Source organism: Phoca vitulina, unplaced genomic scaffold (genome assembly GCF_004348235.1).
Source record: "Phoca vitulina isolate PV1807 unplaced genomic scaffold, GSC_HSeal_1.0 scaffold14, whole genome shotgun sequence".
Lineage (NCBI taxonomy): Eukaryota > Metazoa > Chordata > Mammalia > Carnivora > Phocidae > Phoca > Phoca vitulina.
In genome coordinates, this window is record NW_022589717.1 from 33721145 (window position 1) to 33747943 (window position 26799).

At 38.5% G+C, this 26799-nt stretch overlaps 1 protein-coding gene across 1 annotated transcript in view; it reads left to right on the forward strand.

Annotated features, from left to right (window-relative positions):
• The first annotated feature begins 488 nt into the window (after positions 1-488).
• Positions 489-26799, forward strand: part of RXFP1 (relaxin family peptide receptor 1) — a 98319-nt gene continuing 72008 nt past the window's right edge. The window contains exon 1 of the mRNA XM_032413076.1: positions 489-780. Coding sequence (XP_032268967.1) covers positions 732-780 — 49 coding nt within the window. The 5' untranslated portion in view covers positions 489-731. The remainder of the gene's footprint in view (positions 781-26799) is intronic.

The following is a 26799-nucleotide window of genomic DNA, read 5'->3' on the forward strand; positions in this document are numbered from 1 at the left end:
TGGTCTCCACTTGTAGTAAAATTCACGAGCTCAAGAAAATTTAAGATCTGTTTTTTATTCCTTTGTATTTTTCTTTACACAATAGACTATCGTTCAAATGCCTAAACTCAGATCACAAAAGATTGCTATAGTTACATTTTAATTCTCGCCTTATAGTTAACTCCACAAAGGCATTTTACCCTGGGTAGTTCTGTTCTTTTCCTAGTCCCAAGTCACTGAGGGAAAAAAATATTTTTCGTTTCTGATATATCTCTCAGTTTCTTTCTAGTAGTGTGACTTTGATCAGCTCGGACACTTGTCAGTTCACACACACCCTCATTTGTAGACTGTTGCAGGACATAGAAGAAAAGATGTTTAGAGTCAACAAGAAGAGCTTGTATGTTCTCTCTCTGAAACTTTTGCTCACTGCTCAGCTTTGTCTGTGTTCACGCCGGGGTGTGTGTGTTTGCTGTGGCGGGGGGATGGGTGTGGAGGGGGGTGTAAAGAAGGATACTGAGACTTTTAGAGAAGGCGGGTGGGAGGAGAGATTCTGAGAAACAGAAAGGAAGAAAGAAAAGAAAAGGGAATGGAAAGAGAGGCAGAGGAAATGAGAGAGGAAGGAGGGAGGACTGCTTTGTAGCTGCTAAGATTGCAGACAGAAATAGCACACAACCACCGTGAGCTGTGTGCGACTCAGAAACCGAGACCAAATTGTACTCACTTTTATTAATCAGTTGCTCAGAAAGAAGGAAATGACATCTGGTCCTGTCTTCTTCTACATCTTAATTTTGGGTAAATATTGTAAGTATGCTCAGTATTTAATTTTGTATACCTTAATAATATTGTATGAACTAATCACAATTACAAATGTTTATTAGTTATATTTATGCTTTTAATATAAAACTGTTTTTTTCTGATAAAACTGTGATTTCACTTCAGAATTATTCTTAAGTCATTTCTGGTATTTATATTAGAAACTGGAATATATTGGCAGAGTCAGTAGTTAAGCAAGATTGACATGGCATACAAACCTATGCTTCATAACAACCAATTTGTTTAAGCAACAATTATTTTATAAATAATTTGATAATATTTCAAGAGAAGCAGTCTTTAAAGAGACTGTGTTCAAGTAAGATGCCCATTTGAAACATTCTGGTAAAGTCTACATTTATTCCGGTTTGTGTATAGTTTTAACGTTTCGTGGTCCCAGTCTTTGTGATCTGATATCATAGGTGTGCCTTCTCACTGAGAAATGCATTCATAAAACTCCTTTTTTATTTAACAAGATCTCTCACTCTTCCTTGAAAGAAAAGCAGGGAAAAGCACAAAGCAATGAAAAGCACAGCCCAGGAGCCCAGATGGGCATTTTTACTTTTGTTATAATGACAATTCTTGCTCTCTCTGTGTGTGCTATAGTTTATTTTTCAGAAAAAAAAAAAAAAAATGTAAATCAAGAGAGAGTCATTCTGCATTCAACCCTATTTAAATGATATTATGTAAGTAGAAATAAAATGTTCAGATTTCCTAGGTAATAAATGACGAGAAAGCCAAAGCAAATCAAGAAAGAAAACTTTCGGTGTATCTTTCATACCTTATGATGCTGGGAGTGAGTAAGCTTTAACAGATTTAGAATTCACATGCATGTTTACATCCCTCCATATCTTAAAAGTTTGCAGAAGTCAGTTTCCCTAAGATATTCTATTGACAGTGTCTCCAAGTAAATTTCCATCTGAACTCTCCCAGTTCTGATGGCATGTCCTGCATCGAAGTGATTTTTTTTTTCCTTTCCTCTCTTGACCTCCAGTATGCTTTACTTTAATGGTCAATGTGAGAGAGGGCATCAAAACCGAGGCAACAATTCAGAATCCTGGAGAAACCTTCTAGCTCCTAGCTTTCTCTGTCTCTAATCTTGGTAACTGAAATTCCATTTTTCATTCCAGTTTTATTGAGAAATAATTGACATACATCACTGGAGAAATTTAAGTCAAAAAGAACGATGGTTTGATTTATATATATTGTGAAATGACTACACAATAGGTTCAGCGAACATCCATCTTCTTTATAGATACAATACAAAAGAAAAGAGAAAAGAATAAAGGGGAAAAAATTGTTTCCTTGTGATCAGACCTCTTAGGATTTATTCTCTTGACACCTGTTCTATATATCATACTGCATTGGGGGCTGTCATCATCATGCTGGACATGACATCCCTAGCACTTTTTCCCTTATAACTGGAAGCTTGTATCTTTTGACCACTTTCCTTCCCTTCCCCCACTCTCCACCCCCCCCCCCCCCCATTATTTCTGGTAACCAAAAGTTTTATCTCTTTTTTCACAAGTTTGAGAACTTTTTTTTTTAAGGTTCCACATATAAGTGAGGTCATACAGTATTTGTCTTTCACTGTCTGACTTATTTCACTTTAGCATAATGCCTTCAAGTTCCCTCCATGTGTCACAAACAGTAGAATTTTCTCATTTTTATCACTGAATAATATTCCAGTGTGTGTGTGTATATATATATACATATATATGTGTGTGTGTGTGTATATATATATATATACATTATATATATATATATATATATCACTACTTCTTTATTCCCTCATCCATGGATGGACATGTAGCTTGTTTTCATGCCTTGGCTATTGTAAATAATGCTGCTGTGAATACTGGGGTGCATATTATAATGAGTTAGGGTTTTCATTACCTTTGGATATATTTCCAGAAGTGCAATTGCTGGATCATATGGTAGTTCTATTTTTAATTTTTTGAGGATCCTTCCATAGTGGCTATGCCAATTTGCAATTCCACCAACAGCATGCAAGGATTCGCTTTTCTCCACATCCATGCCAGCTTTCTTATCTCTTGTCCTTTTGATGATCGCCATTCTAAAAGGTATGAAGTGGTATCTCATTGTGGTTTTGATTCACATTTTCCTAGCATATGACTAGTGATGTTGAGCATCTTTTCATGTACCTATTGGCCCTGCATATATCTTCTTTGGAGAAATATCTATTCAGGTCCTTTGCCCATTTTTTAATTGGGTTATTTGGTTTTTTGCTGTTGAGTTGTATGAGTTCTTGTTATGTTTTGGATATGAACCCCGATCAGATATATGATTTGCAAATCTTTTTCCTATTCTGTATGTTTTCTTTTCACTTTGTTGATGACATTCTTTGCTGCCCAGAAGCTTGTAAGTTTGGTGTAGTCCCACTTGTTTATTTTTTATTGTGTTGCTTGTGCTTCAGGTGCCATATCCAAAAACTCATTACCAAAATCCATATCAAAGAGCTTTGTTTCTATGTTTTCTCCTAGAATTTTCATGGTTTCAGTTCCTATGTTTAAGATGGCATTACCCATTTTCTTAACTAGAGGGCCAAAAGCCAAATTGCAAACCACCACTAAAAAGTGAATGTTTCTCATTATAATCCAAGCATTTAAGCTACCAGAGTTTTTAACATTTGTAGCCCAAACCCTCATAAATCAAACATTTTACTATTTCCTATTCCGTTTCAATGAAATGAATAGATTAAATAAGCCAAAGGAATACTTCCAAGTTAGGCATTCTAATATGGAAAATGGAATTCTAATATGATAAATTCAAGGATATGTAAAAGGTGTTCAGGGCAGGTTGAAAAGCAACTTTAGCTAATGTGTTACCAGCCAATTCAGCTTAGTAAAAAAAGTTCCCTGTTTACATATTCTCTTTTGTTAAAAAAAATTATTTTCATGAACAGAAAATAAAAAGTAGATGATAATGGTGGTGATGATGATGATGTCAAAAACCTCCAACTTTTTAAAACTTAAGTTATCTTGTGATTTAAAAAATATTTTTTTGACATTGAAGTGTGTGTACTTAAGGGCTCCAAGTTCTCATCCTTCCACGCCATCTGCAAAGGATGAAGGCACAAACATCTGATGCAGAGTTTGGCAAGCAGGATTCCTGGCAATAGGGTGTCCACTGAGTGGGGAGGGTGGAAGGGTATTTGGCATCCAACTCCACCAAGAGAGGGTTTCCTATGCACAGAGCAAAAGAAGTCAACAACTATGTAAGAACAAAATCTTAAATCTCTCTAACTACCCTTTGGTGGTTATTGTTTGTTTGTTTGTTTGTTTGTGTTTTAATCCACTCTTCTGTTGCCTGGGAAAGGCAATGGGATCTCCTGGAAGACTGCTGGCCCGAGGTGCTTCACAGCACCACCACATACTGGTTCTAAGATTTGCAGCAATGAGTTACCCTCTCAAGCCTTAGTTTGTAAAATGGCAATAAAATCTTTCACCCTATCCACATCCCAGAGCCTTATGTTTGTTTCTTTATTACATAAATTACCTCCTTGAATCTTTACAACTCTATTATGTAGATAAAATGAAGTACACAAGGAAGGCAAGACCCAAGGACATTCAGTACCATGTCACAAGACTCAGGCTCGTAAATAATAATAAGACTCAAGATTTGCATGCTTTTAAAGCCTATACTCTTTCCCCTAGACTGTGAACACTCTGAGAGATCATGTGTGTAAAGACGTAAGCAATTATTAGTTACCTTTTTAACCAAAAATATTTACTGAATGCCAGTTACCTTAATAAGCATGAGACTAAAGGGTGACTACAGCATGATCCCTGGTCTGAAGGGGAGAATGGAGAAGACAGAAAGTTAATCTAGGATTATCAGTGAGACAAGGGCAAAAACCTAGATGTACACAGATCAGGGCAGCATTAAGATTTAGAAAAGGTTTTCTTTCACCCTTGGGGAGAATTTCTAATTCTCCAAAAATTCCTCTGCCTGTAGTCTAGTTAGCTATATTGTGCCAATGTTGATTTATTAGTTTTGATAATGTACTGTGGTTATGTAAGATTTCACCATCAGGGGAAGTTGGGTAAAGAGTAGGACCTCTCTGTGCTATTTTTGCAACTTTTTGTGAGTCTATAATATTTCAAAATTAAAAGTTAAAAAACAATCCCCAAGAAGAATTGTATCTTAAGTCCTTATCAGCAAATGCTTTACTTATTACTTAAACAATATCATTAAACAAAAACAATCATTTTACTTAATACTTCGGAGAGACAGGGAACCAGTGAGGAAATAGGAAACAGAAGAAGCCCAAACATAAACTTGTTCCACTTCAGTATTTTGCCAAGAACTGATCCAGCTGGGAAAGTCCTCACTTTTAGATTCCAAATGGATACTCACAAGACCATCTGGGCTTTTCTTTAGGTCTTACAACAGGCATATCTTCTAGCAATTTTTCTCTAACCAAGGAGAAAGGAAGAGGTTTTCCCAGAACAGACCATCAGGATATGAAAAAAGAGAATACTGATCTATTTACCCACCTCCAAAAGATGAGAGAATAAACTCTCCAATATGCAGACTACAGAATTATGTATCATTCTACCTTTTATTTTTGAAGGTTATTAATAATTTTGTATTGTTCTTTCTTTGAGTTTGGAATCATATTTTTAAATATTAAATAGAAAGAAAATTAACAAGTCTGTGCAAATACATCATCGTCATCTGTATAAAGGGAAACAAGGTACTACATTTGTGAACTAAATAGTTTTGCGAACATAATTTCACACATTAGGACAAACTTGTTAAACTGAAATGTGCTTGGAATTGGGTGTTCTACTTAGGTTTGTTTTTTTTATTTTGTTTTGTCTGAAAAACTATAAACACTTATACCATTTTTATTTCAAGCACTATGATTGTGGTTATAATTGTAGTTGTTATATTTACCATTTATTGAGAGCTTTCCATGGACCATGAACTATGTACTAAGTGCTTTATAAACATTATCTGATTTTATCCCTATAAAAGCCCTAAGAGATATTCTCATTCTGCAAAAGAGGAAACAGAAAATGAGAAATACTGAGTAGCATGCCCGGCATCATTCCCTAGTAATTGTTGCAAGAGAGATTTCATTCCAAGCCTCTCTCCTTGAAAAGCCTATGTTAGTAAAACATGATTCAGTTCTAATATTTTCCAATACTATCATATCTTAGAATTAAAAGGGTCCTTAAAAGATCGTCTCCTCTAATTCACTGGCCTTGAGGCAAGTTAGATATTTCTCCATTTTAGAGATTAAGCAATAAACAAATATTGACCAGCCCAAAGTCACAAAACTGGTATATCCAAACAAAAACAAAGTTTGCACAACCTGAGGGAAGGCCCTCCCCATTCCAGGGAAGTTCAAGAAATCCATGCCCAGTATTTATGGGTCTCCTCTTAGAAGCTGGTGCCATCTGCCCTACAGACATCTCTCAGTGTACACCAACAGAAGAATTAGGATACACATGTAAATAATCTGAATGTATAGAAAAATTAAACTCAACCTGTATTGACCCCACGATTTTTATTAGAAAGCACTTTTATTTACAGCACATGACACAGAACTATGCACATAAAAAGTACCAATAAATATTTACTCAATTCCTATGTTAGCCTACCTCTCCGTCCTCCTGGATATATTCTCCCCTCACTATCCCCACAACACCAGTAGCTCTATTTCTTGTCTTGTACATAGGGATCCGATACTCTCTCATCCTCTTCAATTTTGCACTTTCACCCTTCACCCTGATCAGAACAACCAAAAGCTTTTTCCTTCTTTGGAGATAAACAGGGGCCAGCAAGTCATGAATATTTCAAATTTGGGTTTTATTGTCTATCACAACAGTGCCAAAAGTCAAGTTAAGAAGAAACAAAAAAAGGATAGTGTAAAGTGAGATCTCCTGTTACTTGTGTTAGAAATTGATATTTTCCTGGGGTGTCTGGGTGGCTCAGTTGGTTAATCATCTGACTCTTGATTTCAGGTCCTGATCTCAGGTCTGTGAGATTGAGCTCCATGCTGGTCGTGGAGCCTGCTTATTTAAGATTCTCACTCTCCCTCTCCCTCTGTCCCTCGCCACCACCCCCTCCCCCATGCACACATTCTCTCAAAAGAAAGAAACAGTTGTAATTTATAGTAATTTGGCTGTTTGATTTTTTTTTTTTTGCTAAGTCAATTCATTTTATAATTATTTCAGTTTTACCTGAATTAACTAGGGTCACCTGATTTCTTAAATCTTCCATAATAACGAATATATCTTTTTAAAAATAATCAGTACTCTCAAAAAAACCCTCTGAGAATTATCCTTTGTGAGGAGGACTCTTGGGGATTTTGCACCTGCAGCTCTACAACATGCGGAGCCCCTGCTTCTGGCAATTGTCCCAGCTCCTCTCTCCACTCTGTCTCCATCATTCCTCCCCAACTTCCCCCCAGTATTGTCCCTGGAACTCAAGTTCTCCTTCCATGGTGAAGAACAACACAGCCCTCTGGCCTGAGTCCCTCTCTCCAAACTCAACTCCACCTTTAGTCAAGGTGCTCAGTTGAACCAAGTATCACCCATATGATTAGTTACAAAAAGGGACAGCAGATAATCTGATATATTTTTAATAGTAAGATTCACCCTTCTTAAAAGGCAGCTAAGAGTTAAAATATTTATTTTGTTTTTGCTAGAGAATTGAATATGCACTTGAACTGAGAGGCCATACAATTACATGAGCTAATTCATTAAAACATCTAATTATGCTGCTGTCCCCTAACCATCATTTCTCTTAACTCTTAACTAACATATTTAAAGAAAAATAATGTCTTTTTCTGTTTCCAGCATCTGAATCTCCTGTGAATTGCTATCTAGATAGGCAGTTTCATCTTATGTCTCTCAAATGCTTTTTTAACTTAAGTTTCATAAAATTAGGCTTTTGAGTTTAAGAGAAAGTCAAAGCTTATAGAGTACAACACCCTCATTTTTTATGTAGGAAGAAAATGAGGTCATATAGCTGTGTTCCCTTTTGTTGTCCATTGTATTATCCTTTACTCCCTCTTAAAAATGGGCCTCCAAATTTCATGTGTAGGGCAAGAAGGGCAGGAGATATCAGAAACGTAGAACATCACCTTAAAGTAGAGAGAAACCCCACCAAGGTTATTAAATTTATTATCCACCAAAATCTTAGCCTCAAAAATTAAGACTTTGCCAATACATCTAGCTTAGTATAATCATTATTCACATACCTGCCTAGTAGATAAACATTTTAAATCATTCTCACAACCGGGTAGAGAATGGGGAGGGATAGAAGGGTCTGATCACGCCTCTCCAAGTCCATGCTTGCCGTCAGACCCAGAGAAACTTTAATGAAAGGGGCTTTTATCAATCTTAGAGTAGATTAAGATCCAGTGGATGTTTTCATTATCTGTATTCCCTCTCCAGTCCGTGTTCCCATGCTATTCCTCAGACAACTAAATTGTCTTTAAATATTTATTTATTTATTTTAGAGAAAAAGAGAGAGAGCACACAAGTGGGGGGAAGGGCAGAGGGAGAGGAAGAGAAGCAGACTCCCCGTTGAGAGTGGAACCCGACTCAGGGCTTAATCTCGAGCCTGAGATCATGACCTGAGCTGAAACCAAGAGTGAGACACTTAACCAACTGAGCCACCCAGTGCCCCACAACTAAATTGCCTTCAAAGACACAACCCTTTCCATCATATGCCCTGCAGATACTGAATCTGGCCCTTGGGGCCATCCCTCTAAGATGGAGGAGTCTGAGGATTGCTATCCAGGTATCCACTGAAGCTATGGTAGAAGAAATTTTGTCAACTCCTCAGGAGTGATTTGTAGACTATCAGAATCTTCCTGACACTTCTAGTTTCCAGACAGATGCTTTCTTTTCTCTAGGTACCCCCAAATAGCTTGGGCACCAAATACCTATACACCCTTAACCTCTCCCCCCAAAAAAGAATACGTCTTCTGTCTTTCTGCCTGTGCTGAGGCTGGTGCCAGCAAGGAGAGATACAGTTGAGACCATGTTCATGTTGAATAGAGTCACCCTAACTAGCTCTTTTCGTCCCTCACCCCACCTCAGCACACACAATTTCCTGTGATAGAGTAACACGTTTTCCGACTTCACGGAGATTGAAAGGACACTTAGAGAAGCAATGCAATGCATCTTCACTGTTGTGTGAAGCTACCCAAAGGCATTAACAATTCATGATTTGGTAGCAAATAAATCCCACACTGGTAGTAAGCCATCTGCTACCACGCCAGTCTGATTTCCTCCTTATCCTGTGGGGTGAGACGGTCCTTGCATTGAGATGAAGGGGGTAGGTGAAAATTGAGCGTGTCTCCCTAGCCACTTTCCCACCTCCTTCAGGCTTTGATCCTGCTGTGTACTCACTTTCTCCTCCTTTTCATCTCTCCCACCTACAGTCTGCTTCGTGCCGAGTGGAATCAGCAGCATTTCCCTGCCTGGTCTCCAAGAGGCCCAGATACTGATTTCCAATTCTAATCAACCAGTTCCTCTTCTCCCTGACCACCACCTGATTTCGCCCTTTTCATCTTAACCATTGTCTCTATTCCTCCGACTCACCATACCTCTTGACAAAACACACACCAAGAGAAACTCTCAGCTCTTGGCCCCCAGTCTTGCAACCAGAATTCTTATTTCTACCCACCTCTTATCCTTAAGATCCCCTCCCTATGAGTTAGGACATTCACAGAGGATAGTTCCCTATTAAACACACTTTCTTTAGATTACATATGCACCCATTTTGCAGTGGATGTTTTGGCTAATTTTTGCAACATTCAGTAAGATGGTTCCAACATCTGATCCTCATAGCGGTAAAGGGAGATATCACCCTGTGGGCTCCTCTAGGTGTACCCATTTAAACAGATAAATGTTACTTTATAGATTTGAAATTGAAATGTTAGAGAATACAACATGCTGATGGACATGAACTGACAAATTTTGAACAAAATTTATAAATGTACATGCCTGGGTCTCCTGAGAGACATCACATAAGCTACCGCACAAAGCTGTTTTGAAAGCTTATATCCAGGTTCCATGGCGCAGGTATAAATTAATGAAAATAACTGATTACATTCTCAGGTGCATCAGGCACCAGCTTCTGAGATAGAACACAATTGGCGCTGCCATTAGATTCAACCCACAAAACCTGGGATCCTTGTCGTTCCTTTTCAGCCTCTTCTCTCCACCTGCTCACCCTCAGCCTTTTGATATTTAGTAGGATTTTCCCAGAGCGGGCTAGAAATGTTTGACTCATTTTCAATGGTCCAGAAGATATGCCATTTTTACTTTCCTAGTTGTGGCTGATTTGTTGGAAGCTGCAAAACTGCTTCATGGTTTATAAATGTTTCTACTTTCTCACCCTTTTCCAGCTTAGACAAGAAGACGTCATCAGTCATGCTTTCTGTTAGATTCTCTTAACCTCCACTTAACCTCCCTCTTTGTGTTAAAATCAAGAGAGGTGACTAGTTTAGCCAAGTTAAATTTAGATTTTTATTTCTCCCCTTCTGCCTGCAGCTCTCACCCCTGATCTTGAGAGCTCCCTGGAAAGAGGGATTGTTTTTGTTTGTTGAAATTCAATAACTTTTCTCAGCAACTGAGCATTCATCCCCAGAGTTGACCTGAAATAATGTAGCAAATCATTTGTCCATCAAATCCATTTTAATGGAAAAAAAATCTATACAAATCTTCTTGTAGTGCTGCTGGCTCTTAGGATCTTTTTCAAAGTTTCCACACTGGTAATATATAGCAGGTTCAATAGTATGCTCATGGTCCATTATAGTCATTACCTAGGAGGAGCTGCACGAAGAAATTAAATAGACTTATTCCCTTGCTTCAAGGAGTTCACAATCTATGACAGCTTTAATGTCTGTCTTATAAGATAGATCCAAATAGGCACAGGCTAGAATTATTAACTTTATGTGAACAGATATGTCAAGGGCAAACATTTTGTCATGATTAAATCCCCTTGACATTTTGCCAGTGGTACAGCTCTAATGAATACCTGAATAGATAACTAAGGAATGAATGTGGTACTGATCAGGAAGAATGGAACTTAACAAGCCAGTGTGTTATGGAGGAATCAAAGGAAGAATGATGCTACGTTGTATGGAATAAAAATGAGGAGTATTCGCAAATGGAGAGCAAGCTCTAAGAGACTAGAGAATTCAGTGAAATCTCCCAGCAGTCCATGATGGAGAGACAGCATAAGGAACAAGCTGAGGCATGTATGTGTTGGTGATGGTGTTAGTGTAACATTTATAAAGGTGTTATATGAGATCCAGTCTCAGAATGGGTTCACATTTAATGAAACTCATATAGAACAAGGGCATTCATCTTTATTCGTGCCTCTGAAAAGATTTAAAGAATCATTTGCTGTATATAGTCTACACGAGTCTTACTGAAGTCCCATGCAGTCTTTTCTCTATCACTCTTCAATCTCCAAGAACTTTTGACTCTTTCCCCAGATTTCTCTCTTTGATGCAAGACCACATGGACACCCTCCTGCCTCCTTTCCCCCCATCACTCAGCCCTCACTCCTCATGCACTCCTGATACAATATGCTCCTCTGACCCATGGTCTCCTCGTGCACAAAATTTGTTTTCTGACTACTTTTTTCAGGAAAATTCATCTCTCAGTTTTTGGGGTTTTTTCCCCCCTCAGGAAGGAGAGGGTAGGGGAGGAGTTCAGAGAAGAAGGTTAAAAGGCAATGCCAACATTATTGGTCATGAAATTTATGGATTGAGGAGAAGGTGTAAACTATTAAACACATACACACACACAAAGACACACAGAGTAATGGCTTTATCCCATCATTAATATTAAGTATATCAAAACCAGATATAGGATATAATATACAAATTTTCATTTTTAGGCCACAAATCTCAGATGTGCAAAGGTAAAATTTTGTTTCTGTGACTCCCAAAAAAATGAGAGACATTTAAATTTGCTAATTTGAAGTAGCTTCGTTTAAAAATTGGCAACTTTATCTTTAAAGTACAATCTTAATCCCTCAAGAATTCTTACCCAGTCCACCCACGCATTTTCCCCCTCCACCCAGTAGCATGTAGGTTCAGAGGCAGCTTCTGAAACATGGAAGTGGAGGGCAGGTGGAGGGATGAACATCTACAGTAACTTCGCCAGCTCCGTGTGAGGTTTAGCTCCTCTGTCAGGTGTTGGCATCAGCACTCACCAAAGCATTCAGACACTTCCACGTTCTCCAGCTAGCAGGGCCGAATAATCCACATGCTTCTCACCCGGCAACAATGCCTCTACATTGACGGTCAGCTCATAGCAGGCTTCTCCGGAGAGCATAGGAAACCCTCAAATGTCCTTCACCTGTCGGGAGCCCAGGAAGATTTGGGGCAGACTCAGCCCCCGTGCTAGCTTACCTCGCACCACAGCTCCCCTGCCCCCTTGCATCACGCAGGACATATGGCTTCTGCTAGAGACTTGCCCTTTCCTTGAGCTGCGTCTTAGGATTTGGGACAAGAATCACCTTTGTTTGGGCAACCCCCCAAGCTCTCTTGGTGATTTCCACCTCCCCTCTTCCGCAAAGGAGCTTTAGATTCCAAGTTGACAGGGTCTTTCATCCTCACATTTTGTTTCCACTGATTTCAAGAAAACTGCTTTGAGGGTATCACACATGCTTACCCACTTCTATAGGTTGGGGAAACACTCAGTTCTCTGAGTCCTTCAGCATTTGGTCTTGACAGTCAAAACCAAGATGGTAGAATTCAAAAAAATAAATAAAAAGAAAAAATACGCTCTCTCAAGTACCTGGCTTTTGCAGTTGAAAGCCATGACTTTTAAGCTTTGCAACTCAGGCAAGAATTTGACTATTCCAGAAAGGCCCTTTTGTGCTCTGCCTTCTTTGAGCAATAAAGGCAAGTCCAGCCGCCTTGTGTTAGTGGCAGAAGGTAAAAAATGAATAACTAAGAAAGAAGCATATTTGGATATGTGATAAAAGCTGCAGCATTTGATGCAGGAATTATATATACAAAGCCATAGTAATTTGAAAAACTAATTATAATGCCATACTTTAGTAAAATAGGAACTCTTGAGAATTTGCAAAATATTTAATATCAAATATTTACCTGGATTTCCCAATAATGGTAAGTGGATACAAGTGAATATACATGTTTATTCTCACTTTTGAAAAAATCCTAAAGGAAAATCAAAATATTCACAACTTAAATAATGGTGGATAGGGTTATTCACTTTATCAAAGGAGTATCTTCATTTGGTGTTTTGTTTTTTTTTTTTTAAGTCACATGAAAATGTACCTATTCTATCTGGATTCTAACCCAAATATAATGACTATATCCCATATTTTTGCTGGTACCATTTTTTCCCACCCTTCCATTCTGTTGCCCAAACTCGTTCCTCTTATTCTACTTAAACCTACCTTTTGCATAATTTTTATTTTTAATCTTTTTTCCCTACATTTTACTATATGTTTTCTTTTCCTGTTGTTCTAGCCAACACTGATCACAATATTATAGATGAAAACACCAAAATACAAAAGTTTTATTTGAATTGTGAAAAATCCCAAATCATTGTGTTTACCCATTAACTTTCTTCTAATAGAATGTGTGAAACAATAGAGTTTGTGCTCAACATTATGAAGAAACAAAGAGTAGTCTGACATGATGCTCTCATCCACCAGAAACTGCGCTATCAAAAACACCCTCCTCCAGTGGGTCCCCAGGAACCTACACTACTTTTAAACTTATTCTGGGGAAATTGCTGCAAATGTTTAATATATATTATAATGTGCTATATTCTGTGTACTTAGATACACAAAATGTGCTAGACCAAAGTTACCATATTTATATTATTAACATGAATTATTTATATTGCTAAGTTATAACTAGAGTCAGTTACATTATTGAAGTTCTGGTTGAAGATAAACACTTGAAGGTATTGTCTAATTAAATCCTCACATGAACCCTGGAGGGTAAATGTGTTCTCACCTCTCCACACAAGGGACTGTCTCAGATTTAGGAATTTGCTAACATCACCGGCTTCTAAGTGCTTAATTTAGAACTTGAACTCGGGTGTATCTGACACCGAAGTCTGAGTCCTTTCCACTCCTCATACAAATGCCAAAATCATGATACATAATTATAGCATATTATCTCTCATTTTATAGAACAAATATTTCTATTCCCAATTAGAGATGAGCAAACTGATCAAGCAAGTTGAACTCAGTTCAGATCCGCCACTGACTGCTTCCTGGGGAAAAGGAGAAGTCACTGGTAGGCACAGATAGAGTGTGGACAAGGCCACAGAGGCAGGAAAGGGCATGGCAGGTGCAGGAAATGTTGAGAAGTTGGGGTGGCTTAAGAATAGCGCGGGAGCAAACACTTGCAGATAAAGTTAAAGAAGATCATGGGAACCAGATTATGAAGTCTTTGTAAGCCACTCTCAAGAATGGACTTTGAACCATAGTGCATAAGTGTTTCAGCAGAAGTTATGCACAGAATGATATGAAGAGATTGATTGTTTAGGAAGTTACTCTGGCAACTCACCAAAAATGATCTGGAATGTGAGACACTGAAAACAATCCCTAAAGAAAGTGTCCACTGCACTCGAGTCACTAGAAAGGTAGAGGCTATGACCAAATCAATTTGGCTGCTGGTTTTTACATTGTTTTCATAGGTCCTTAATATATTTTTAATATATTTTCTTCCCGCCTTCTACCTATAAAATACACAAAATATGTGTGGAATACAAGACAAAGTTTTCGTCTACTACCCTGATTATGATATGACTGGCTTTTTTTGACATTGCACTTCACAAACATCCAATGATTATCCCTACTTCTAGTTCCCAAAAGAGTCTTTTGATCCACTCTGTGCCTGTATTTACATGTTTCCTATTTTTCTTGTGTTATTTTCTCACTGTTTTCTTTAATCGCATAAAGCTTTTGGATCCATATTAAAAACAAGGCAAAAGACAAAACGCAATAGAAAACATTGTTAACAAACGTACATGCAATAATGGACAATAGGTGGACAATGTGTTTATTTGAATCAAATGGAAGGTATTATCTAGAAGTACAATCTCTACTCCTTAATCAATGAGTAACTTTGCAACACAAAGCTGTTATTGAGAAAGTGTCAGTAAACAAACTTAAGGGATTTTATTCAGCAACTCACAATACACAGTAACCTCACAATAGTGGGAAAACAGTATAGATATAAATAATGTAAAATATTGTGTTCATAGGGTCAAGGCATAATATCTGTAAGATATAATTTTATTCTCTGTTTTAATATGTTTGTGTTTTAATCAGTAGCACTACTCATGATAAGTTTTGGGCACAAGTGTACATTCATTACTTTATTTCTTGGAGTTTCCTTGATGAAGGTCACAGTAAGAACGGGGCGAAATGGTGCTGAAAATTTAGGGCACGTTACTGATCATGCATCAAAGATGCCCTCAACCCTCAACAAATTTCTGCTCTCCCTAAAAATTACAGATCCATGGTCATGCTATTTAGAAAAATAGTTTGCCCAGAACATCTTCAAAATAAGAGTATATTTTATTATTCCTCCAAGTATTATTCCTGCAAGCATTGAACTAAAGGAGATAGACGAGTGAGTTGGCTGGTTAGCTCAATTGGTTAGATTGTGGTGCTAAAAGGGCTACACAACTGAAAATGGGCTCCTTTTGCAGATATTGTAAACATTATGTAAAAACCATTGCTGGGGTGCCTGGGTGGCTCAATCATTAAGCGTCTGCCTTTGGCTCAGGTCATGATCCCAGGGTCCTGGGATGGAGTCCCCACATCAGGCTCCCTCCTCAGCGGGGAGTCTGCTACTCCCTCTGCCCCTCCCCCATGTTCATGCACTCTCTCTCTTTCTTTTGCACCATGCACACGCAAAAATAAATAAATCTTAAAAAAAAAATAACAAAAAGATAAACTAATAAATAAAATGTCCCTCCTAGTAATAAGTGTTGTGAAGAAGGAGGAGGAAGAAAAAAAAAAAAAAACAGTGTAATAGGATAGTAACTAGCAAGGAATGTGGAGAGACTTGAGATAGAGTGATCCCAGTTTCTGTAAGGCAGGGATATTTATGCTGAAATCTGAGTAATGAGCAATAGTCAGCCATGACCCAGGGGAAGACCAATCCAGGTATCCAGGTGGATAGAACAGCTAACTCAAAGACTCTAAAGTAGGAACAAACAGCCCATCCAGAGGACAGTCAATATGGCTGAAATTAAGTAAAGCAGGAAAAGTGGAAAGAAACCAAATCAGTGAACAGGAGTGTCTCACTCGTGGAAGGTCGAAAGGGGAGAGTAGAGAGTTTGGATTTTTATCCTAAGAATAATGGGGTGACATTATAAGTTTTGAAAGAGGATATTTTTGTGATCTGACTTCTTTTTGAAAGATCCCTCTGGCTAATGTATGGAGAACAGGTTAAAAGAGAAGCAGGAAGTCCAAGTGAGAGACAACTGCAGTTAAGAAAAGACAGTGGCAAACCCTATGAGGGAAGAAAGAAGCCGAGCTGAGGAGACATTGGCACATTGAGGATAGCTGTGAAGAGAAAGTCACCAGCCTTGCTAAAGGATCACAGGTGGGAGGTGAGGGGCAACGAGAAAGAGAATCTTTTATCTCTAAAAGGTGAGAGAAGGCAAAAGGAATTATAAGGGTCAGAGAGGAGCCAAAGGAATTTTCTTTTAAAAGGAGAGAAGAATATATAGGAAAATGGCCATGTGAAGTAGAGATTCTCTGCTTACTAGTTCAATTCTGGAGGAATGATGCTTCCCCTCACCTGCCACAGATGAGCATCCAACGCATTTATTGGTCTAATGAGCTGGGTACAGGTGGGCAGGTCAGCAGGCAGCCACTCGGAGTGACATCTATGTCACATCCAATTAAAACTTGTCCAACTCTCATGGTCTATAAATATGCCTTTCAAATTGTCCTTTGGGTTAAAGATGGGGAAGAAACTACAGACTCCAAGTCATAAACACACAGATGATATGGAATGACGTATCTTATAAATAATATGTCTGGCATTTAAAGTTGTTTGTGTCTCACACCCGTAATTCTCAGAAAACTTGAAGTATACATACATTACACACCCACACACACACATATGGTGTCCAGGTAATTTCATATTTATTCAAAAATTGTGTGGGTATGTGCCCAAATACCAGGCAGAGGGGAGGTTAGATATAATAATAAACATTTTTAAAATGGAACTTGACAAAGCTTTTTAGCTACAGTAAGTTAAAAGATTAAGATATTTACCAAACCTTTTTAAATTTTATTTTGAAAAATTTTAAACCTACAAGAAGATTACAAAAGCAGTCAACGAACAGCCCTATACCTTTCACCTGGATTCACCTATTGTTAACATTGTCCCGCACTTGCTTTCTACATCTCTCACCAAACACACAAACTTACACATGTTTTTCTTGCTGAATGATTTGAGAGTAAGTTGCAGACATCATGATTCTTCCTCCTAAGAATAACGTTTTCTTAGCCCCCATACAACGATTAAATTCAGAAAAATCTAACACTGATAAAATCAGACTTTCTACCATAAAGTCCATATTCATATTTCATCGATTCTCCTAATTATGACCTTTATAGAAAAAAAAATTATTTGTTTTTCAAATCCAGGCTCCAATCCAAGATCACACCTTGCATTCAGCAGCCACAGGTCTGTAGTCTCCTTTAATCTGAAGACAATGACGTGAGTTTTGAAGAATGTTGTTCTGTAGAACATTCCTTAGTTTGGGTTTGTCTGATTCAAGGGTACACTCTTACAGATACCTAAAATAATACCTTTTTTTCAAACACAAGACTGTTACAGAAGCTGTCATAGAAATATACCAGGGGAAGCTACATGCTATGTTTGGGGGCTCATCTCCTGTTAAAGTGTCTCCTCATACTACATCATTTTATCTTTAAAATAGGGCTCACAGAACTCCCTGTTTCCATATCTTACTTGTTCTTTGCGTTGTTCGCCAATTTTCAAACAAAAACATCACACTTATCTATCCTGACTAACTTTCAAAGTCATTTCTTTTTTTTTTTTTTTTAAGATTTTATTTATTTATGTGAGAGAGAGAGCATGAGCAGGGTATAGGGAGAAGAAGGCTCCCAGCTGAACCGGGAACCCAAGGCAGGGCTCTATCCCGGGAACCCAGGATGTTGATCCCAAGACCCCTGGGATCATGACCTGAGCCGAAGGTAGATGCTTAACTGACTCACCCAGGCTAAAAGTCATTTCTGAAGCCTTAACCTAAGCCCACACTTTGCCTTCACCTGCTGGCAGTGATTTTCATTTTCTTAGGTGCACTTATAGTTCTCATGCTCCCCTCCGGGGTAGGGAGTCTGTATCACTATTTTCATCAATTCCCTCTGCATCAGAAATGCATTCTAGGTGCCACAAAGAGAAAGACCAAGCAACAGTGGCTTAAACAAATAAGAGTTTATTTTTGTCCCATGAACACCATCCAGAAGTAAGTGCCTGATGACACTGGATCAGCTGTTCGGCCATACCGTTAGGATCCTAAGCTCTTTCTTTCACTCCACCTTCTTTTGTGCATTGGTTATTGTGTTAAATGCTTATTTCCTAATGCATGCCAAGATGGCTACTGTAACACCAGACATTAAGTCCATGTCCAAAGCAGGAAGAAGGGAAAGACTGACGTGAAACTCCATCTTTCCCCTTCAATCAGGAAAGCAATAGCTTGTCCAGAAATTCCCCAAGAAAACTTTTACTTCTTAGATCTCATTGGTAGGAATTTGGTCACATAGCCTGCCTAACAGCCAAGAGAGCAGGGAACGCTAGGAATAGGAGTACCATTATTGTTAAGGCCTGTCATCTCATTTTCCAGTACTGAATACAGTGTCACCACAAGAAAAAAAAGGGGGGGGGTAGAATCCCATTATGAAAGGGAAGGGGGAAATGGATAATGAGCAGGCAACTAGAAATTCCTCTATCTCCTCCCAATCACTATTTAACTGGATCCATTCTCTACTTCTCATTTTCATTCTATATTTCTTCTCGATTTTTTTTCATTTATCTTCTCTTCCTAGTACTTCCCCTTGAAAAATGAACTTTCAAACATTTTTGTTAACATTTTATCTTCCACCCAGAGTCAAATAATATTACAATAGCTGGTACTGTCTCCTCTCTCGACATGTGAGGAAACCTGAAATCCAGCAAGAGGAAGTGACTTGCCCAAATTTGCCCATCGATTTAGAGGCATACCCAAGAATAAAACATAACTCCACTGAACTGATACTAAATATCAGAATAAATGGTACATATTTGTCCACTTTGTTCTGATGGTTCCTCTTGCCCATACCTTGACGATTTAAATATAAAGTTCTCCACAAGGATTCATCAATTCAGTTGTTTATTTCTGGAAACTTCTCTAAGAGGAAAGATCATGAGAATTGTATTTCCCCCTTTTTTAATTTTTTATTTGCTCTCTAAATATGAAGGAAGGAGAAACCAGGGTAAGAAGTCATTGTCTTCATTGGAAATCATTGCGCCATATGAACCATGAGTCTGAATTTATAAAGCTGCCATCCCCAACACATCTGCCAAGAAACAATAGGAAAATGTCTATTTAGATGCATTATGTTCGTCTTTGACTTTGTGGGGAAATATCTTAGAAAATCCATGTTAGGGGCGCCTGGGTGGCTCAGTCGTTAAGCGTCTGTCTTCTGCTCAGGTCATGGTCCCAGGGTCCTGGGATTGAGCCCCACATCGGCTCCCTGCTCGGCAGGAAGCCTGCTTCTCCCTCTCCCACTCCCCCTGCTTGTGTTCCCTCTCTCGCTGTCTCTCTCTCTGTCAAATAAATAAATAAAATCTTTGAAAAAAAAAAAAAAAAAGAAAATCCATGTTAGAAGTAACACAAACATAAAATACCCTGATGAAGTTATATCTCTTCCTTGCACTGGAAAGACAAATCAAAAGACAAATCACCCAGAATAGAAGTCAGAGAGGAAGTCAGTCAGAAGGTATAATTGACCTTTATCATGAAGGGTAAAATTCAGAAAAAAAAGATATGCAGAAGACCCTGTCATAAGCCAAAAAAGGAAGGCTGAAATATGAATGAGTTTTCAGGGGCTCACAAGCAGGTCAATATGGGGGAATGAGTTGAGGCACCGTGTTAAGAACACATGCTCTGAAGGGAGTCAGACCTGAGTCTGCGTCAATCCTCCCACTTAGCAGTTCTGCGATCCCACGCAACTTACTCCTCTACGCCTTACTTTCTAAACTGTAAAGTCATGATAATATTAATAATTATTTCATGGGATTGTCATGAGGATAAAATGAAGCAAGGCATGTGACGTGCTTAGCCTAGCCCTCACATAGTGTAAGTGCTCAAAAACATGAAAGAAAAAAACTATCAATCAGAGCAAAAGATTGAAGTAATGGATTCTTAGGTTTAAAAAAGTAGGTTATGGCGAGTTGGGACCTCTTTGACTATAAGGCTGAAAGTGTAATCAAAAGGAAACCACTAAAAATTTATTACCTGGACATAATACGGACTGGAATCAGTTGAGACAGTAGGAATGGAAATAAGGTGCTGGATGGAAGAGCTATTAAGAAATATAACTGCCCTTGATTTAGGATCTCTATTTCTTGGCTACACCACTAGAGTAATCAATAAAACTGACTGCTGTCCTACCAGTGAGTAGGAATAAAATGTGATGGTTGGATAGTTGAGAAAACAGTTTTGTCATGATTTGAGGAATATGCTAGAAATGCATAAATAGAGAATTCAGAAACTTTGGCTACTCTTTGTGTTGGGAAATATGTGCATCCATTCAATAAATTCTTACTGAATACTTATTACGGCAGAATACTAAGCCCTAAGAAATGTTTATTATAACATCTCATCCAACTGAAGATCACTTATCTGGAACCTCAAAATTCTTAAAAACCATTAAAAACCATTCTTAAAAACCATTAAAAAACAAAAGAAGAGGAAAGAAATCTTGTCCTTTTTCAGGCCCTCGTTCATAGCATATTTGCTCATTTTTACACAGAAGTTTACCATGTCTGAGTATCTGCATTTGTAGCTACAGCCAGTTCAAGTACAAAATTAGAAACGGTAATTAGAGGACTAAGACTACAGAGGCAAACATTAATGATGGGTGAAGCAGACAGCTGGTGGAGAACTACAAAGAAAAACTCTACAAAGCACAGGAGTCTGTAGTCAAATTTATAGGACACAAATCCCCTCAAAAGGCCCCAAAGGTATCATTGTGCTGTTCAACATGATAACCCAAATTCACAAGGGAGATTAAGATAGTATTCGATAGCTTTCCGAAACTTTGGAGGTAAAGCTAAACACAAAAATTCTATCACAGACGCCAGTATGGAACATGGTTGACAAGTTTTGCTAAAAAGGGGAGACAAGAAATGGAAACGGAACTGGCATGGAAAATGGAGTCATGAATTTTTTTTTTCTTTTGTTTTGTTTTTTGGAAGGGAGACGTAACAGCACGTTTTCAGGCTGTCGAGAATGAGCCAGGAAAGCGGTAAAAATTGATGATGCCTAGCGAGAAGGAGGAAACAGTGGATTGTGTCCTGAGTAAGGGAAAGGAGGTGATACCTGCAGCTCAGGGGGAGGGCCGACTCTCTGCAAGAGCAAAGAGGGCTCATCTGCAACAAGGGCGGGGAGGTGGAGCATGTGAGGGTGGTCTGTGGGGAGAGGCAGTGGGGGGAATAGTGGGGCTCCTCTGAGCAGCATTAAGAGCCCCCCAATATTCAGGTCCTGTTATGAAATGGATCATGTGCTTTTTCTTGCCAAGTCTAGCCCTACATGTGCTGGTCCAAGAGAAACAGAATTGGATAGAACTGAAGTTTCAGCTTTGCCATAAAAGTAAATGTAGAAGGGATACATTTTAAATGCTGCAAATCAGCAACAGCCAGATTCGTGAATCTCAACTGCTCTGTTTCGAGAGCTACTACTTATTCCTTCAATGAAGATTTCCAAATGCTTCCCAGGAATAGCCCGTCACTGAGCATGCAAAATAAACCAAGCAGCTCTTTCCCAGCAATGACAGACGAGCTAATCCTACACCCTTTGCTTAAGGAGTTACCTTCTTCCAGAAAGGATTTGCATGGTAGCAGCTTGGTAGCCTTTGAGTAGATTAAGGTTGGAATTCATCTCAGTGATTCTGTAATTCTGGAAAGAACCCATTTAAAATATACTTTGAACTCCACAATGCTTGATTTAAATCTGTTTTTAAAAATATACACTCAATAGAATATGCCATTTTTTTAATGTGGATCTAACGATACAATTTCGACACAAGTAATACAGAAATAGTAAAACTCCTTTTAGGAACTTAGGGGCAGAATCATGGAACTTCATTTCTCAGTAAATGAAATTAACCTGAATGCCCACTCCTCCTGCGTATAACAGAAAACTTAATGTGCCTCCAGGTAATCCAATCACTTCTGTTTTCTTCTTACTTTTTTCCCTTCAGTATCTTTTGGGTTAATATTTTGCCTGAGTCAAAGCTCTCCACCTCCAATGTCTCCTCTCCTCTCCAGAAGTGGGATCTATACTGGGCCATGTTTTTTGTGTCATCTAGCCCCCGGTGGGAGGGGCATCTGGCTTTTGGTCCTTTTGTCCACTGCTGGATCGTTCACACAGGAAACCACGCCACGCATGCTTGGTACCTGGTTCTCCATTCCTGTCATCTCTGTTGTGGAGACATCTGCTCCCCCACACTCCTCCGCAGTTTGCCTCACACGGGTCAGTCTGCAACTTTCTCTCCCCCCTTATGAGACCTCTCCTAGTCGGCTGGCTCATTCCCTGCTATTTCTCTCCCCTCTGGGGAGTGCCGTCAATTTCAGGACACCCTTCCATTCCACTCCAGGATTTCATAAAATAAGAGAGTGTAAAAGGAGTGCTCAGGTCTTTATCCTTAAACACATCTCTGTTTTATTCTACGGTGGTTAAACTATGTGGTGGGGGTGAAGAAGGTCCACTGAAGTTTGTAATCTCTTTACTCACCAAGGGCATAGTTTCCTACTACTTTTTGATCTTCCCTCTAGATTATTTGGTCCCAGCCCAGAGGAATGGAGGTTCTGTCCAATCCATTTCCTCCTTCTTCTGATGAATCTTTATATCTTTGGGAGGCAGGAAAATTACTTCATCATATTCAGTCAAGGTTCTACCAGAGAAAAAGAAGCAATAGGATATGTATTTTTTTATTTTTATATATTTCTCATTCTATATATATATATACACATACATACATATGGTGATTTTTATGTTCATATTATTTTCATATATGCTCATATATATGTATGTGTATATGCATATACATGTATAGATTGGTAGATATAGATATATAGTAAGATTTATGTCAATGAATTGGCTTACTCGGTTGTGGGGTCTGTCTGGTCAAGTCTGAAATCCATCTGGCTAGAAACGCTTGGGAAGGAACTGACGCTGTAGTCCATAGAGACTTCCTCAGAGAAACCTCAATTTCTGCTCTTAAAGTCTTCAACTGATTAGATGAGGCCCACCCACATTATCAAGGGTAATTTCCTTCACTTAAAGTGATTGCAGATGTTAATCCCATTTACAAAATGCCTTCACAGTAATGCCTAGATTAGTACTGGAATGAAAAACTGGGTACTAGAGCCTCGCCAAGTTAACACAAACAACTAACCATCACATGTGCATTCTCACTCTGTGGTTTATGTACAAATTTTATGTTCTAAGTTCTCCACACAAATCAGCCTTTGGAGCTTAAAGGAAAAGAAATATTCTCTCCTCAAAATTCTGGCTCTTGCAGGAACGCCCTTGGTGGCTCAGTCAGTTGAGCATCTCACTCTTGGTCTCTGCTTGGGTCACAATATCAGGGTCATGGGATCAAGCCTCAAGACCAGCTCTGCACTCAGCACTGAGTCTGCTTGAGATTCTTTCTCTCCCTCTTCTGCCCCTCCTGCTATGATCTCTCACTCTCTCTCTCTCAAATAAATAAATTAAAGTTTTAAAAAAAAAATTTGGCTCTTGCAATGGAAATCCAGGCTTTCAATAATAATGCTTCATCTAAAAGTTTATAAGTTAATTCCAGTAGCCATGTATTTCTTGGTTCTCAGCTATACTTGCTCACCTCATAAAACAATGAATATCACTGAAATAAGTGAAGAGCCGATGCAACAAAAAAATTTCAGGAAAGAAAAAAACCTCAGTCATTACTTTCAAACTTTATCCCACCAAGTTCTAAGATCCCACAAATAAGCCAAGATTTTTTTTCTTTCTCCAAATTTTTGTTTAAATTCTAGTTAGTTAACATATAGTGCAATATTAGTTTCAGGTGTAGAATTTAGCAATTCATTACTTACATACAATGCCCAGTGCTCATCACAACAAGCCCTCCTTAATCCCCATTACCTGTTTAGCCCATCCTCCCTCAAATTCCCCACCTCTCCTTGGTAACCATCAGTTTGTTCTCTAGAGTTAAGAGTCTGTTTCTTGGTTTGCCTCTCTTTTTTCCCCCCTATGTTCATTTGTTCTGTTTCTTAAATTCTACATGAGTGAAATCACATGGTATTTGTCTTTCTCTGACTGACTTATTTCACTTAGCATAATACTCTGTAGCTCCAGCCACGTTGTTGAAAATGGCAAGATTTCATTTTATATATATATCACCTCTTCCATTCATCAATTGATGGACATTTGGACTCTTTCCATAATTTGGCTATTGTTTATAATGCTGCTATAAACACTGGGGTGCATGTATCTCTTTGAATTAGTATTTTTTTGTATTCTTGGGATAAATACCTAGTGGTGCAATTGCTGGATCATATGTTGCTTCTATTTTTAACTTTTTGAGGAAACTTCATACTGTTTTCCAGAGTGGCTACACCAGTTTGCGTTCCCACCAACAGCGCAAGAGGCTTCCCCTTTCTCCACATCCTCACCAACACCTGTCATTTCCTGTGTTGTTAATTTTAGCTGTTATGACAGGTGTGAGGTGATATCTCATTGTAGTTTTGAGTTGTATTTCCCTGATGATTAGTGATGTTAAGCATCTTTTCATGGGTCTGTTGGCCATCTGAATATCCTCTTTGGAAAAATGTCTATTCATGTCTTCTGCCACTTTTTAATTGGATTATTTGGTTTTTGGGAGTTGAGTTTGATAAGTTCTTTATATATTTTGGATACTAACCCTTTATCAGATATGTCATTTGCAAATATCTTTTCCCATTCCTTTGGTTGCCTTTTAGTTTTTTTTGATTGTTTGCTGTGCAGAAGTTTTTATCTTGATAGTGTCCAAATAGCTCATTTTTGCTTTTGTTTCTCTTGCCTCAGGAGACATATCTAGTAAGAAGTTGTTATGTAAGCCAAGATTTTTAAAAATCAGATCAAATTTAATGGAAAGATATGAAAGACATGAACTTAATAAAAATGTAACACATTTTGCTTTGTTTTTCTAGGTTTTTTTATATTGGTTTTTATGCAAATGTTTTTTTTTTTACATTTTTTTTTTTAATTTTATTATGTTATGTTAGTCACCATACAATACATCATTGGTTTTGATGTGGTGATCCACGATCCATTGTTTTCGTATAACACCCAGTGCTCCATGCAGTACTTGCCCTCCTTAATACCCATCACCGGGCTAACCAATCCCCCCTCCCCCCTCCCCTCTAAAACCCTGTTTGTTTCTCAGGTCCATAGTCTCTCATGGTTCATCTCTCCCTCCAATTACCCCCGCCCATTTTTCCCTTCCTTCTCTTAATGTCCTCCATGTTATTCCTTATGTTCCACAAATAAGTGAAACCATATGATAATTGACTTTCTCTGCTTGACTTATTTCACTTAGCATAATCTCCTCCAGTCCCATCCATGTTGATGTAAAAGTTGGGTATTCATCTTTTCTGACGGCTGAGTAATATTCCATTGTATATATGGACCACATCTTCCTTATCCATTCATCTGTTGAAGGGCATCTCGGCTCTTTCTACAGTTTGGCTATTGCGGATTGCTGCTATGAACATTGGGGTGCATATGGCCCTTCTTTTCACTACATCTGTGTCTTTGGGGTAAATACCCAGGAGTGCAATTGATGGGTCATAGGGTAGCTCTATTTTTAAATTTTTGAGGCACCTCCACACTGTTTTCCAAAGTGGCTGTACCAATTTGCATTCCCACCAAAGTGTAAGAGGGTTCCCCTTTCTCCACAACCTCTCCAACATTTGTTGTTTCTTTCCCTGTCCATTTTTGCCATTCTAACTGGTGTAAGGTGGTATCTCAGTGTGGTTTTGATTTGGATTTCCATGATGGCTAATGATGATGAACATTTTTTCATGTGTCTGTTAACCATTTGTATGTCTTCTTCGGAGAAGTGTCTGTTCATATCTTCTGCCCACTTTTTGACTTGATTATTTGTTTTTTGGGTGTTGAGTTTGAGAAGTTCTTTATAGATCTTGGATACCAGCCCTTTATCTGTAGTGTCATTTGCAAATATCTTCTCCCATTCTGTGGGTTGCCTCTTTGTTTTGTTGACTGTTTCCTTTGCTGTGCAGAAGCTTTTTATCTTGATGAAGTCCCAAAAGTTCATTTTTGCTTTTGTTTCACTAGCTTTTGGAGATGTATCTTGAAAGAAGCTGCTGTGGCCGATGTCAAAGAGGTTACTGCCTATGTTCTCCTCTAGGATTTTGATGGATTCCTGTCTCACATTGAGGTCTTTCATCCACTTTGAGTTTATCTTTGTGAATGGTGTTACAGAATGGTCGAGTTTCATTCTTCTGCATGTGGCTGTCCAATTTTCCCAGCACCATTTATTGAAGAAACTGTCTTTTTTCCATTGCGTGTTTTTTCCTGCTTTGTCAAAGATTATTTGACCATAGAGTTGAGGGTCCATATCTGGGTTCTCTATTCTGTTCCATTGGTCTATATGTCTGTTTTTGTGCCAGTACCATGCTGTCTTGGTGATCACAGCTTTGTAATATAGCTTGAAATCGGG